Below are 16,881 nucleotides of genomic sequence, written 5' to 3' on the forward strand. Positions count from 1 at the left end.
CAGTGAAAGGGAGAACACTGAAGATATTGGAAGATTTTTTTTCATATATTGAATAGTTTTGATGAATTTTTTTCTTCTGTGATTTAAAAAATTTATTATAAAAGATGACTCTCTGGGAGGGATAAGAAGGATACTTAGGAAAATTTTTACTAAAGGATGCCTAATGAGATTGAGGTGAGCAATTGTCACCAAATGAATGTCAACAAATTTGGTTTGGGATCAAATGATGAGCTTCAGTAGCAATTCACATGTGAAGAATTCAAAAGGACTTTCTCCTTTGCCAAAAGGCAAAATTACAAAAAAATTACAAGAGGTAAAAGGTATAATGGACACCAGTAATGCTAATATGAAACAGATTTAGGAGAGCATATAGTTAGCAAGGAAAGAGGATCAGTTTCTCAGTGGAACTCACAGTAAACCAGTAAAAAAGGAATACCCCATGAGGTGAGAATAAGTTATCGATTGGCAGGCAAAATCCATAGAAGAATTTAGCACCCTAAAAGAGTTAGTTATTAAGAGAGAACCCCAAAACTCTGAAAAATCCTTAAAGGAGAAAACCTCCTGTCTCAGGGAGAGGACTCCACTCCAAGCACAAACAGTTTCATCTTAGTTATCTGGGTGGAGCTGCTCAGTCCCAAAAACCCATAGAATTCAATTCTAATTCTAACCCTAGCTGAAACTCAGCAGGAGCAGACCTGGGACTCCACCCACGAGCCCCTTCAGCTTGTAGCTAAAACCCCCTATTATAAAAGAGCCAAACTAAAACCCTCTCTTTGCAGAGGTTCCAAACATGCCAGCTATGCCATGCCTGGCACCCCAAGGACTCTCTGCCCACTAGAATACTGTTTCCAGTACCCCTTCTCTTTACTATTTCCTTTTTTTTTTTTTTTTTTTCCTTTTATCAATCTAGGTTTTTGGATCTGTAAATTCCTTTATGGGGACTCTGCACCTCCAGAAGGGAATCCCAGAACTCCCTGCCCTTGCACCGCCACTAGACCTTATTTAACTGCATGACCACCAGTAACCCTAATTTCATTTGTCTACACCTCATCTTTAATAACAAGGAGGTAGGGGGTTGGGGAGGTAAAGAGAAAAATACCTCGAGGCTGGCTAACCTAAAAGGAATTTAGCAAAGGATGGCAAACATCATGGGTAGATTTATAGATGTCAAATGTTTGACATCATAACTTGGCTTTCTGATTAGATACAGTAAGACCTCCACAGGAGTGGGACTGTAAGGCTGAGCTGATTTTCATCAATGACCTTCTCTGCTTGCCTCAGAAAGTAATCTTATTAGTACTTCAGGCTTTCTCTGCCAACCTTAAGAAGATGCAAAAAATGTCTCTGAGCAACAACTTCCCCACCCCACCCCCAAAAAAGGAGGGATAACAAAACGTTAGGCACTAAATAGCTCATAAAAGCCAGTTTTATTGAATTTTATTTTGTTTTTAGATACAATTCTAAGAAGCTCAATCATCCTAGCCATAGATTAAAGATACCATAGTAACAAGCTTATCAGCTTGATAGTATACTACATTCCAATTTCCTCTCAAATTCTTTGCCCTGTAGGTTCTTCTCACTGAACCATGGAAGGCTTCCTTGCCCCCAGGACTTTCTTTGTTACTGCTTAATCATTTCACTTATGTCTGACTTGTCACCCTCTACGGGATTTTCTGGGCAAAAATGCTGAAATGGTTTGCCATTTACTTCTCCAGATCATTTTACAGATGAGTAAACTGAGGTAAATAGGGTTAAGTGACTTGCCCAGGGTCACACAGCAAGAAAGTGTCTAAGATGGATTTGAACTCAGAAAGGTGAATCTTCCTGACTCCAGGCTCAGCACTCTGCAGATTATGGCACCACCTAAGTGACTTTCCATTGGATACTAGAACCAGAGGTCTCTTTTACCAACTTGAAGGACCATGCTATCTTAATCTTGTCTTCATATATCTAGTTTTGTGAGAAGTTAATCATGGAAATCAATACCATGCTGCCAATAACATCATAGATCTAGAGGTTATCTAATTCAGTGGCTCAGAAAATTATATGTAATTGGCCCAAACTCACACAAATTGGAAAACCGGGATTAGATCTCTGATCCCAAATTCAGTCATGCTCTTTCTATGTTACATGTTACTCCCTAGATACACTGACCCCATGTATATTTCCTAATGAGGCTGTCTGCCGTGAAGTAGAACTATACAGTCTGAGAAAAGTTATTGCTCAGAGTTAAAAGCACATTTGAAATATGGAGACATTATTCTGAGTCAGTGACATATCCAATTATCACCATTCACACCAGTCATAAAACCTTAAAACATTTTCAGCCTTCCTGGGAGCCTGAAGAATCCCAGATTCTTTTTGAAACCATGTTCAACAGACAGATGAACACTCATAAAAACCTAAATTTGAGTCCTTGTCAGATTTGAAACCATGAGTAGCCCTTCTATTGACTATAAATTGACTATAAATTTTTTACTATAAATATTTCTGCCACTAAATATCAAACAAATTTACCACCAGCAGTCATAGGGTCCTTCTTTCCAGGCCCACCTGTCCACTATGCATTTTCAATCCTACTCATAGATCACTCCTACTGAGGCATGCTGGACAATGTTTTTCTCCAGCCAGATAATAGGTCAAGAGGATCTGTGTAAGACATTATAGGTATGCACATAGCATTTCAGTAATATGTCAATTTCTATGTCAACTCTTCTAAAATAGATTATTATGCCACAAATTCATTAAGTTTGTAGCTGAACTTGGTAAAAATAATTTAAAACTCTCACATTTTCCCCTCCATACTAGGGGTAATGCTTTTGATTTCATCATGTATTTTTTCCTCTCCCAAAAGTATACACTCTTACTAGTAGTAACCTACCTAACATGGTTTACTTTCTCCTCAGACTAGCAGTTACTCACTCAACAAGCAATTAATAATCACTTATAATGTGCTAGGCACAATTCTAAGTGCCAGGAATATAAAGGAATACAAAATGTATACCTTCTTTCAAGGAATGGATAGTACATGAAGGTGTTTGTGATTCTACACTTCTGATTGCTTCTAATTCATTTCACATTTCTTTTCACAACAATACAGATAAAGATATACTTTTAAGGTATATCACTCATACACTATACCTAAGGAATTCATTCTCCCCCTTTCCAAGTGGGCAAATAACGGATGTTACTACAAATACAAGATAATATCTCAGATTAATTTAGTATACTGTAATAGTCTTGGAAGTATCAAAGAAATAACACTTAACCTCTTACTCTCAGGTCCAAAAGCTCATAAGATGCTAAATTTACAAACTTGTGAAAGACCAGAGATACCCAATATAAATCAAATAATCAGATAGAATAAATTAACATTCTACTGGTTTAGGGTGTGTGTGTGTGTGTGTGTTTAATCTGCTTAGTATCTACTTCCTCAATTGTTTCAAATCCTAGTAACTATCAAGATTCAGCTGAAGTACTATCTCCACAAAATATTTGCTATCTTCTTTCTTAGTACCTTTCCTCCAAAGCCACTCAGCACCTATTTTGTTTATACTTCTTTATGTAATTTATGTACTTATATAATCCAATCCTTGAGGATAGGAATTGTTTTATTTTTGTCTTTGTATTTCCAGTGCTTAGGAGAGTACTTGGGATAAATGGGCACTTAGCGATCTAATAACTCCCTAATCGTGATTATATTCACATCATCCTTTCTCCTATGGAATCATAAAATGGTACTGGAAAGTGCATAAAAATCATCATATTTCTCAGGTCTATTATTAGTAAAAGTGTCTTTGTTTGAAGTCTATATATGAATGTTTTATGAATATTTCTCCTAGTGCTTAGGATAGCAAAAGATAAGGTAGGTAAGTCTAATTCTGTAACACAAGACTAATAGACTGAAGTGAATATCCTCTCTGGTTTCATCTACTCTAAGCAAAAGTATTTTTCTCCTCCCTCATCCTCGTCCTCCTCCTCTTCCTTCTTTTCCTTCTCCTCTTTCTTCCTTTCTCTCTTCTCTATCTCTGTCTTTCTATTGGTATATCTCTCTGTCTCTCCTGCTTTCTACTAAGGAATAAGGATCAGGTTATTGTTTTATCTTAGCATGTTTTCTCTATCACTGGATTCTTGTGTAATTATCCAACTGTATACATGTAGTGTGTGTGTGTGTGTGTGTGTGTGTGTGTGTGTGTGTGTGTGTGTGTGTGACAGAGACAGAGACAAGGGAGAGAAAGAGTGAGAGGGGAAAAGAGGAAAAGAAAAGCACAGAGAGAGGGGAGAAAAGAGAGAAATAAGGAAGCAAGGAGAGAGGGTGGAAGAGAGGGTACATATATAGTTTTCTTATGCTTTCCTCCCTTTACACAGAAAGGTACTGGAGAATTCTAAATGTGCATTTTCTCATGAGGTTACAGATTCAGAAAATGCCAATTAATAAAGAGCATTTTATTAAAAGGTAGATATTGAACTGGATAGAATTCTGGACCTGGAGTCAGGAAGATCTGCCTGAATCAAATCTAGCCTCCAACACATACTAGCTTCACGACCCTAGGCAAGTCATTTAATCTCTCAGCCTCAGTTTCTTCAATTGTAAAATAATGATAACAGTATCTATTATATAGAACTGTTGTGAGCAGCAAGTAAAAGAATATTTTTAGTGCACTTTCTGGCATATAGTAGGTGCTATCTGAATGTCTATTCCCTTCTTTTCTCCTTCCCATTTAATTATTATATGTAATTACATATTCCTATTTTTTGCATATAAAATTAATGTAGAGTAGGGGCAGCTAGTTGGTATAGTAGATAAAGCACCAATCCTGAAATCAGGAGGATCTGAGTTCAAATCTGGCCTAAGACACAATACTTCCTAGCTGTATGACCCTGGGCAAGTCACAACCCCAATTGCTTCAGAAAAGAAAAAAAAAAAAAAAAGATTAATGTAGAGTATAATGTTATTGCATAAGTCCATTAAAGGTCATTACATCTAATGGCCTTGTTGAGTGCAATTCAGAACCAAAAAGTGCTAGGTTTCTGGATCTTCAGAATTTGGCTGTCTCTGAAGCAATGTAGTCAATATCTTTTGCCTCTAACTGGTTTGATTTTAGCATTTCAAATTCTTTATTTAATGTTGTTTTGAACTTGCTTCTCATCAGTAAATATGTGACTTTTAAACAAGTTTAAAGACTGATAGGGTCAATTTTTACTTTAGATGTGACCTTAGGCTCTCTTAGGAAGTCCTGGTCATCATAAAAGTCACCCAATACCAGACCCCCAACCCTGACTATTTCTTCTTAGATCACTGAGGGACACAGCAAGCAAGATTCTGAAGGGGAAAAAAATCTTTCATATATATATATATATATATATATATATATATATATATATATATATATATATATATACACATACACACACATATATACACACATATATACATATATATGTATATATACATATACGTATATATACATATATACATACACACACACACACACACACATATATATATATGTATATATATACGTCTATGTATATATACATATACATATATATTTGACTCCTTTGTCATTTTGACATCTTCAAGGAGGCCCAATAGCTACGCTGAGAATTTCTTCCTTAATGATGTGATTACACTTCCCTAGAACTTGGAATCTGTATCATTCTCCAAAAAGAGTGCTCCAAGATATCACAATAGTGTCTCCTGGTCATTGCTGTTCTCCTCCTCTTCCTCTTTCCTACACACTTATATAACACTGTAAAATTTTAAAAGTATTTTTCAAATATTATCTCATTGTATTCCCACTACAACCCTTCAAGGTTAAGTGCTATTATTATCCAAATTTTATAGATGAGGAAACTGAGGCATATCTCAGTGACTTACTTATGGTCACAAAACTAGAAAGTTTTTGAAACTGGATTTGAACTCAGGTTTTGCTGACTTGACACAGAGCTCTATCCACATTGCTATCTAAATTACTACTGATAGTAGTAATTATTTCTTCTTAAATCTATCATTCCCCAACAGATCCATCAAAAGGGGAAAAAAAAAAAAAAACCCAATACAAATGAACTGAAAATGGCTTTCTGCTATCTTCTGACTCAACTGAAAACATTCAGCTTACCTGCTGCCTCTGACCAAGGTGCTGATTAGAGGAGGTCTACTACTTTATTGTCAGGATAACTGTAGGCAAGTCATCATATCTAAGCGTCAGGTTCTTTATCTAAAAAATGAGAGGCTAAGAGTAGATGCTTTCTAAAGTCATTTACAATCTATAAATCCATGATCTTTTTTAGCCTGCTGACTCTTTAGTCTGGAGGTAATAATGGTACAGTGTTGGGACTCAATATTTTCTGTCAGAATACTTTGACAGTTTGGTGAAGCTTTTCTCACAATAGCTTAAAATTATATATATTTGAATCCACACTATTTAAAAAAAAACAAATTATTCTGAAACAAAATTTTCAGATGTTGGATTTTTTTTTAAATTTTCATAGACCTTTGGGTAAGAAATCCTGCATTGTAATAAAAATACTGACCCAGAAGTCAAATCAGATCCTGGACCTGTTACTGTCTTGTTGTTTGGACCTACTCAAACTATCAAACTCCTCTGAATCTCAGAATACCTATATGTAAAAGAAGAGCATTGGACCAAATGATCTCTGAGGTTCCTTCAAGGTCTAGAAGTCATAGATTAACTACTTCTTGTGCCTCTTTTTCTCTTCTAGCAGTTTCATCTCCAATTCTGCAGTGAAACAATTTTGACTTATAGATGCTACTGGTTTGCTTCTATAAGATTGCTATAGTTGGCAATCTATTTCCTCTGACATTTCGAACATGATACAAACATATGTAGATCATCAAATGAGGTAGTATTTATTACTCAGAAGGTCCTGTCCTGAACATCTTATGTATGACCTTCCACTATTAGGCCCTACTACTCCAGTTAATGCCCAAAAAATGAGTTCCTGTGGAAGACAGCATTTGAATGAATGGTTCTTATACAACAGTCACTGATTCCTATGTGAATAGTTAGGAGAGAAATTCAAGTTCTATGCTGGGATAGAAGGGTAAATGTATTGTTTCTTTTGTGTTCATTATTTGTTTCTTTATTTGGTGGGAGAAATGTGACTATGAGAAGGCCAATGAAAACAATTCATGAATTTTTCATAGCCATTTATGACCTCCAGGTTACTATCCCATCTTCTTCAATTATTCCAGCTCTTGGCTTAAATTCTTCCTATCTACCTCAAGCCCTTAGAGACTTCAATATATATGCTGGTGTCACTTCTAATACCTGAGCTACCATACTATCAAACTCATTTCTCCATAACTCCTTCCTCACTCTCCCAATAATCCTAGGGGTGGTTACTTCTTCTAAGATCATGATCTTTGATACTTCCCACTCTGATAACAATTCTCTTTCTCACCATATCATTTTTCATGAACCTGCACTTTTATGCCCTCTAGTCCTTCCATGTTTATTTGTTCTTCAAGTCTATCAGTCAGTTTTGTTCTGACTTTGCATCTGGCTTTTCATGTTCTTTATTCTATAATTACCCATTTCAACAAAGCATTCCCCTCCAGCTTTGACCTAATGATACCCTTGAACTTCTGCTTGTTCTTATACTGCTATTCCTTAGGACCTGGATTCAAACCCACTTTTAAAATTTATAAAGTATGACTGGTAAATCATTTAGTCTCTCTGGACTTCAGTATCCTCATTCATAAAATGAAGTGCTAACGGGGCAAAGCCAAAATGGAGGAGAATAGACAAGACATTGCCTGAGTTCTCCGAAATCCTAAAAAATGACTGAGGGAAATAGCAAATCATAGAAACAAACAATAATTTAATCCAAGAGAATGACAATAATGAGATAACACATCAAAAGTTATGGAATGTAGCCAAAGCAATTCTTAGGGGAAATTTTATATCTCTAGCTGTTTACATGAATAAAATAGAGACAGAAAAGCTCAATGAATTGAGTATGCAAATAAAAAAGCTAAGAAAGGAACAAATGAAAAAAACCCAATTAAATACCAAATTAGAAATGCTAAAAATTAAAGGAGAGATTAATAAAATGGAAAGTAAGAAAACTATTGAAATAATAAACACAACACAAAACTGTTGATTTGGGGGGGGGGAACCAACAAAATAGATAAGCCTTTTGGTTAATTTGGTTAGAAAAAGGAAAGAATAAAATTAAAATACCAGTATCAAAAATGAAAAGGATGAATTTAGCACCAATCAAGAGGGAATTAAAGCAATAATTAGAAGCTATTTGCCCAAATTTATGCCAATAAATGTGATTAAGTGAAATATGTGAATACTTTAAAAATAGAGATTAACAGATTAATGGAGGAAATAAATTACTTAAATGGTCCCATTTTAGGGAAAAAAAAGAAAGAGAAAGAAAGAAAGAAAGAAAGAAAGAAAGAAAGAAAGAAAGAAAGAAAGAAAGAAAGAAAGAAAGAAAGAAAGAAAGAAAGAAAGAAAGAAAGAAAGAAAGAAAGAAAGAAAGAAAGAAAGAAAGAAAGAAAGAAAGAAAGAAAGAAAGAAAGAAAGAAAGAAAGAAAGAAAGAAAGAAAGAAAGAAAGAAAGAAAGAAAGAAAGAAAGAAAGAAAGAAAGAAAGAAAGAAAGAAAGAAAGAAAGAAAGAAAGAAAGAAAGAAAGAAAGAAAGAAAGAAAGAAAGAAAGAAAGAAATTAATGAAGCCATTGGTGAACTCCCTAAAAAAATCTCCAGGACCAGATAGATTTACAAGTAAATTCTAACAAACATTAAGGAACAATTAATTCCATTACTGTATAAACTATTGGATATAGTTTGATACCTAAATCAGAAAGGGACAAAACAGAGAAAGAAAGACCAATTTTCCTTATGAATATTGATGTAAAAGTTTTAAATAAAATAATATCAAAGAGATGACAACAACTTATCACCAGGATAATATATTATGTTCAAAAAGGATTTATAACAGGAATTCAGAGATTGTTCAATATCAGGAAAACTATCAGCATACTTGACCATATTAATAACCAAACTAACAGAAATCAGATGATTATAACATTAGATGCAGAAAAAACATTTGACAAAATATAATACCCATTCCTATTTAAAACACTAGAAAACATAGGAATAAATGGAGTTTTCCTTAAAATGTTAAGTAGCATCTATCTAAAACCATTAATAAGCATTATATGTAATGAGAATAAACTAGAAGCATTCCCAATAAGATCACAGGTGAAACAAGATTGCCAATTATTACCACTACTATTCAATATTGTACTATAAATGTTAGCTTTAGCAAAAAGAGAAGAAAAATAAACCAAAAGAATTAGAGTAGGTAATGAAGAAACAAAGCTATTTCTCTTTGCAGATGAAATGATGGTATACTTAGAGAATCCTAAAGAATCAACAACAACAACAACAAAAACTACTAGAAATAATTACCAACTTTAGGAAGTTGCAGGATTTAAAAAAAACCACATAAATCACTGGCATTTCTATGTTATCGATAAAGTTTCAGCAACATGAGATAGAAAGATAAATTTCATTTAAAATAACTGTAGATAACATGAAATATTGGGGGGTCCACCTGTCAAGACAAAGCCAGGAACTATATGAACACAATTACAAAACACTTTTCGTACCAGTAAAGTTATATTTAAACAAGTTAGAATAATATCAAGTGCTCATGAGTAGGTCAACCTAATATAATAAAAATGACATTTCTATCTAAATTAATCTACTTATTCAGTGCCACACTACTCAAGAAATTATTTTATAAAGCTAGAAAAAAAAGAGTACAAAAAATCATTTGGAAGAACAAAAGGTCAAGAATTTCAAGGGAACTAATGAAAAAAATGCAAAGGAAGGTGGCCCAGTTGTACCAGACCTAAAACTATATTATAAAAGAGCATTCATCAAAACCATTTAGTACCGGCTAAGAAATAAAGTAGTGGATTAGTAGAATATGATAAGTTCACAGCACACTGTAGTCAATGACTATAGTAATCTAGTGTTTGATAAACTCAAAAACTTCAGTTTCTGGTATAAGAACTCACGATTTGACAGAAGGTGCTGGAAAAAAGTGGAAAATAGAATGGCAGAAACTGTTGCTGATGGAGTTGTGAATTGATCTCCATTTTGGAGAGCAATTTGAAACTGTGCTCAAAGGGTTATCAAAATGTGTATATCCTTTGATCCAGCAGGGTCTCTACTGGGCCTATATCCCAAAGAGATCATAAAAAAGGGGAAAAAATCCACAGGTGTAAAAATGTTTGTGACAGTCCTTTTTTGGTAGAAATTGGAAATTGAGTGGACACCCATCAGCTGAAGAATGGCCAAATAAGTTAAGGTATATGAAAGTAATGTAATACTATTGTTCTATAAGAAATAATGAGCATGCTAATTTCAGAAAAGCCTGGAAAGACTGATAAGAATTGATGCTAAGTGAAGTGAGTAAAACCAAGAGAATACTGTATACAATAGATTATGTGATGATCAGCTGAGATGGCTTTTTTCAACAATGAGGTGATTCAAAGGAATTCCAATGTAATGGAAAGAGCCATCCACACCCAGAATGTAGATCAAAGCATAATATTTTCACCTTATTGTTGTTTATTTGCTAGGTTTTTTTCTTTCTCATTTTCTCCTCCTTTGATCTGATTTTTCTTGTATAGCATAACAAATACAGAAATATGTTTAAAATAAGTGCACATGTTTAATGGGGGGGACATACAAATACTTGTGCACATACAATATCTATACAGGAAAGGCATTAGGTCTGGGGATGGATGAGTAGAGAATAAGAAATGCCTCTTGCAGAGGTAAGGATTTTAATAGAGTCCAAAAAGAAGTCAAGGAATACAGAAAGCAGAGGGAAGGAAGGAGAGCATATGAGACATGAGGGAAAGTTCCTTTTGCAGAATTGAAAGATGGAGTATCACACAGGAGGAAGAGCAAGTAGATATATGGAGCTATATAAAAGAGTGCATGGAGAGTGTAAGATATAAGGAGCCTGAAAAGATAAAAAGGGATCAGGTTGTAAAGGGCTCTAAATGCCCAAAACAGGATTTTTATAATTTATCAAAAAGATATTAGGAAACTAGGATGATGATTATGTGATAGAAAAGAGATGTATATGAAAAATATATGCATAGAAATAATAAAATTGGACAATACACCGTACATGTGGTATGAGTGCAAATGAGAAAGTGAAGTTGTATACCTTGGCGACTGGGAAGAAAGATGAAAAGAAGGGAGGGCTTTATGGAGGGGAGGAGGGGAGATAGTAAGTTTTGGATCTACTGAATTTGATATGCCTTTGGGATATCCAATCTGAGGAATTCAAAAGATAGCTGGTGATTTTGGGACTATAGACAGGAGAGATTCATTCTCTATCCTCACCCCTTAACCTCTACACCTCTACTCCCTTTTCTTTCCTCCCTTCTTATTCCTCCTCTATTTCTCATTTTTTCCTTTTTCTCCATCTCTCTCTCTTTCTTTTTCTTTTCTACTTCCTCTCCTCCTTCCCATATAAATATATGTATGCATACATAAAGATATATACATGTATGTATGCATATGTAATATAGGAAATACCAAAAGTCAATGAAGTTTTAAGCTATTAAAGCTTTAATAATCCAGACTTTTGTGACTTACATGTATATGTGTATTTAAATGTATATAGGTGTATTATATATGTGTCTTTATAGTCAAAAATGTTCATAAGTGTCTTTATACATACATGCATATATATAAACATATAATGCACATATATTTGTTTATTTGTGTATATATGCACATATGTGCATATAAATGGAAATAACTGATAATTTATTGGAGCTGATGAGATCATCAAGAAATATAGTATCAAAGAAAAACAGAAGAGAGCTAAAGATATAGCTTTCAAAACAATCTGTATTTATTAGACATGATATGATTAAAGACTTACAAAAAGAAACTGAGAAGGAACAGTCAGTCAGGTAGAAGAAAAAGCACAAGAGAATAGTGCTGCAATAACCTTACAGAAAAGAGAGAGTCTGGGAGACAAGTATGATTGATGGGGTCCAAAGCTGCAAAGAGACTAAGAAAAATTGGGTATGAGAAAATGTCATTAAAATTAGTAATTAAGAAGTTGTTGGTAACTTTAGAGAGAGTAATTTCAGTTAAATAATAGGGTTGCATATGTAGATTAAAGGAGAAGAGAAACTTCCAAGAAATTTAGTTAAGAAGAGGACAAGAGAGAGAGAAGAGTATCTAATAGGGATGATTAGTTGGGTCCAGTAAAGACTGAGTTTTTAAAGACAGAAGAAATAAAGATATGTTCAAAGGCATCATGGAAGTACACAGTAGAGAGAATGAACAAGAGGGAAAGGGGCAAGGAGGAAGGAAAAGAGGGAAAGAAAGAGAAGAGAGACAGAAGCAGAGACAAAGATATGGAGATAGAAAAGAACAGACAGACAGACAGACAGGGAAAGAGGCAGAGGGAAAGGGAGAGAGACAGAAGGAGAGGGAGAGAGAGACAGAAATACAGGGAGAGAGAAACAAGGAGGAGGAAGGGAGGGAGTCAGTGAGGAGAATAGAGGAAGAGATCAACTGTACAAAACTTGACATGATCAAGATTGCATGTTTACTTTGATAAAGAGAAGGGCCACTTCTTCATGTAAGGGATGAAAGAGAAAATGGTAAAGGAAATGTTTAAGATGAGAAAGAAAAGAGAAAGAACTTATTGAATGACCTTTTTTTTTTCAGTGCAGTATGGGGTATGGTCTTCACCTGAGAGGGTAGATAGAAGGAGTTCCCTGGGAGGCTTGGAGAGTGATAAAAGAGCAGCTGTAGTGAGTGGACAGCAGTAAAGCCATTGAGGGAAATATAAAAGGCATGCTTTGTTGTACACAGTAAGAGGCCAATTATATAACCTAATTTTGTAGTGTAGACAAGTTAGATGATTTGTCCTATGCACATAGGTAGTATATAAGAAGAGCCATGATTTGAACTAAAGTCTCCTGACTCCAAATGAAGCAATCTGTATTATTTTCCCTTGATTTTTAGTTGAGGAAACTGGGGCTAACATTGTCATATTTTGAGATGGCTCTGGAAATGACAAGCAAATGATTGTTAGAGTTGATTTGAACACTGTGGCAAGCCATAGTGAATCCAGTATATTTCCCTTTATTGGATGAAACAATTTCTTTTTACAATTTAGCTTGCTTTTTATCACTAAACTGATCAGTTCACAAGAATTCTTATTCTTTTTAAGATAAATACCAAGCTATAATTTCATAATACATAGTCCACTTACAAATGTTTTTTACACATTGGATTTAAATAAAAAAAAAACAGTTAAAGGATGCACTGAGGTGTAACACTAAAGACATTATGTAAAGAATTTTTAAATCTGGCATTTAAAACCCAACTCTGACACTAACTAGCTATATCACATTGGGTAAATACAATGTGCCAATGTCTCTAAACTTCAATATTCCTCAATTAGAAAATAAAAGGTTGTGTCTAGATGAGTTCTAAAATACCTTTCAATGCTAAAACAACTTTGTCCTTGGACAAGGATTTATCTTCATTGAGTCTCAATTTCCTAATGTTGTTTTAAAAAAAGACTAAGAACTGTCATCTATAATTTATGTAACATTGGCCTTGGAGGCAAGAAATATCTAGGCTCAAATCTTGTCTCTTGACAAGATTTACTTACTAGCTATGTGACCAAGGATAAATGACTTATCCCTTCTGAATCTCAAGAAAACTCAGTTTCTTGTTTCTGTCATCAACAAGCCATCTTATGTTTTGAGACAGAGAAGGATGGAGAGTTACCATACTAGGAGCTCCTACTGACTAATTATAGGTTTTTCATGTAATAGCAATTCTCTGCCTTGTTTGCCTCAATGAATAATGAAGATTCAATAATGATTTGAAAATACAGGAAAATTATACAAGTGTAAAATTATACGGTTAACTTTGATTTTTATTTGAAATCTCACTTCATTGACAAAGTAAACAGAGGATCATTTTAAATGCAGAATCTTAAATGTCATAGAAACTCTCTGGATTGGATTGTGTTCCCCAAACATTTATCAATTAGATGCTAAGCTTCTTGAAAAGACAAGTCCCCATATGTCCTTTTCTGTCTACTCTTCAATATCTGAAAGCTAGACCTACACCAAAGAAATGTTAAGTGCTCACAAAACCCTTAATAAACAAAATGCTTTTAATCAAGATCCCATAGAGAGTAAATGACAGAACTGGGATTTGCACCCCGTCTTCTATCTCCAAATGTTCCATTGAACCACAAAAAGGAAAAAACAGCATTTAGGCAAAGATGCCTGAGAGGAAAAAACAAAACACAACAACAACAACAACAACAAATCTATAAAAACCTTGGGATCTACTGGATCATAAGGGCAAAATGAAATTTCATGTCAAGAACTGATGAGAAATTTAAACATCTTGAACCAAAATGATTTTAACTCAGCTTAATTACTTTGGAAAATCATGATTGTTCAAAGTTGGATATTAAGGAAACATACCCAATACCTTACATATGCCATTAATACAGACATTTCTGCTGTTGCCTCCTTCAAAACAAGGTGTACCATCAATAACAGCATCTAGCATTTTCTCAGAAAACTGTCCATCAATGGGCCGACAGTAGAGTTCACAGGGATATTCTGCAGTGGAAACAATAAAAGAGAGAAAAACATAAATTTCAAATTAACATTTTGATTAACATTCATGACTTTTCTAAAACTTTTAAAATTTGTGACATCTAATCATCCTTTGATTTTAAAACCGCAAGAACCTCATTCCTAGGACAGCTGGGTGATGTAATGAAAAAAGCACCTGATTTGGAGTCAGGAAGACCTGAATTCAAATTCTGCCTCACATGTTTGCTAGCTGTGAAATCCTGAGCTAGTCACTTAATTTTCCCAACTTCAGTTTCCTCATCTATAAAATAGGGATAATAATAGAGTTATAGTATTAAATAAATGAGATAATATCTAAAACAGCCCCTAAGTGCTAGCCATTTTTGTTATAGTTGTTGTTGTTACATATATTTGAAAACTGTAGCATGGTGGTATCCAACACAACCTTAGTCATATAATAGGCACTAAACAAATACTTATTCTTCAACATATCATTTACACATTATATATATATGAAATAAAAACATGTTTTATATGTAAATATGGTTTTATAAATCAATATGTGGGCTTCAGGAAAGTTTAGTTTGGTGCTCCCCCCATTTCTATTTGTATTTTACCCCACTGGCTAGAGTACCAAGTAAGTTCAATAACATGCCCAGGAACACACAATTAATGTATCAAAGATGGCACTAAGATCTAGGACTTAAATCTAGGCTTTAAGCCTTCTCTCTATTTACTATTCCATACTGCTTTTTTGACTTTTATATAGTATTGTAAATTTGTAGTGTGTGTGTGTGTGTGTGTGTGTGTGTGTGTGTGTGTGTGTGTTGTGGGAGAGCATGTGATAAATACTTATTGATTGGCAGCACTGTTTATGAGGTTCAGGGGAGATATTTCTGTGAATATGTATGTTTGTATGTGTATGTATATATACGCACAAACATACACACACATACACACAGATCCCAAACATACAGATAGGCACTGTATTAGGAACTGGGGATAAACAGAAATATGACGAAATTCTCATAAAATAAAAGGTATCTAAACTTTCTGGGGGAATAACATTAGTAGGAGTGGAGGAGGCAATGACAACTTGGGTCATCAGGAAATGCACCTGAGGTAGGTATTATAGGTATTGTCATTCCCATTTAATGTATGAGAAAACTAAGACTTAAAGATTGTTTCCAAGATCATTCAGCATATAAGTCTCAGAATGTAAATTTACTCAAATGGTCAGGATTCTAATGTAAACAGCACAGTGGATAAAACTCTAGATCTGGAAGCAGAAAAACCTGAGTTCACATCCAGCCTCAGATATTTGCTAGCTGTGTAACCTAAGACAAGTCACTCAACAGCTCCTTGCCTCAGTTTTCTCATCTGTAAAATGATGATAATAGTACCTATATCAAAAGGTTTCTGTGAAGCTCCAATGAGTAATTTGTTAAAAAGCAAAAAAAGCCTGGCACAAATGAAGTGCTGCATAAGTATTTATTTTGTTCCCTTCCCAAATACTGAAATATTGCTTAGTTAAACCATAATGATTTCTTCCACCTTGGATGCCACATCCTTGTCTCATTGAGAACTGTCTTTTTTTATCTCTCTTGACTGAAAAAGATGAGATGTGTAAGAAATTAAATCTTTTTAAAACCTTGCCTATTACAAATAAATGAGAGTCCTAAAAAGCTGTATCATAGACAAATTTGTAACCTGATCTCTTCTGCAGAATTAGTTTGCACTGGCAGGTACATGAAATTATTTAATTATGATTCCAGAATCAAAGAGTTGGAAACAGCTTCAGAGGGCATTTCATAGAAATCTTGCCTAAACAAGAATCCATTCCACAACTCCCCTGTTACATCAATACCCTCAACCCAATTAGTAGTATTTTTTAATATTTTTTTTGCTTATTTCTATCTCCTAATCAGGGGCAGCTATATAAATAGTTTTATCCCTGGAATCTGGCTTCATTTATATTTTTATTTCAGTAAATCTAAGAAAAGGACAGATCTACTTTTGCTTATTCTCAATTTTGAAACATACTTTGCTTATTTCTTCTGAATAAATTTGTTATATACAACTGGATAGCTCTTTCTTCAAGGACCAGATAAGTAGAGGATAAAGATGGTACCATCCATGTGACCATGTGAATCTTCAAGCAAAATAGCTGCAAAGTAATTCTTAAGGAGCAAAATGCTCACTTGTTTTACTAACAGTAGC

At 34.3% G+C, this 16,881-nt stretch overlaps 1 protein-coding gene across 4 annotated transcripts in view; it reads right to left on the reverse strand.

Annotated features, from left to right (window-relative positions):
- Window positions 1–16,881, reverse strand: part of ADAMTS12 (ADAM metallopeptidase with thrombospondin type 1 motif 12) — a 510,414-nt gene that overhangs the window by 130,031 nt on the left and 363,502 nt on the right. For all 4 annotated transcript variants that reach the window (XM_074279497.1, XM_074279496.1, XM_074279499.1 and 1 more), the window contains one exon: window positions 14,552–14,685. In XM_074279497.1, the coding sequence (XP_074135598.1) occupies window positions 14,552–14,685 (134 nt within the window). The remainder of the gene's footprint in view (window positions 1–14,551; window positions 14,686–16,881) is intronic.

Source organism: Sminthopsis crassicaudata, chromosome 1, assembly GCF_048593235.1.
Source record: "Sminthopsis crassicaudata isolate SCR6 chromosome 1, ASM4859323v1, whole genome shotgun sequence".
Taxonomy (NCBI): domain Eukaryota; kingdom Metazoa; phylum Chordata; class Mammalia; order Dasyuromorphia; family Dasyuridae; genus Sminthopsis; species Sminthopsis crassicaudata.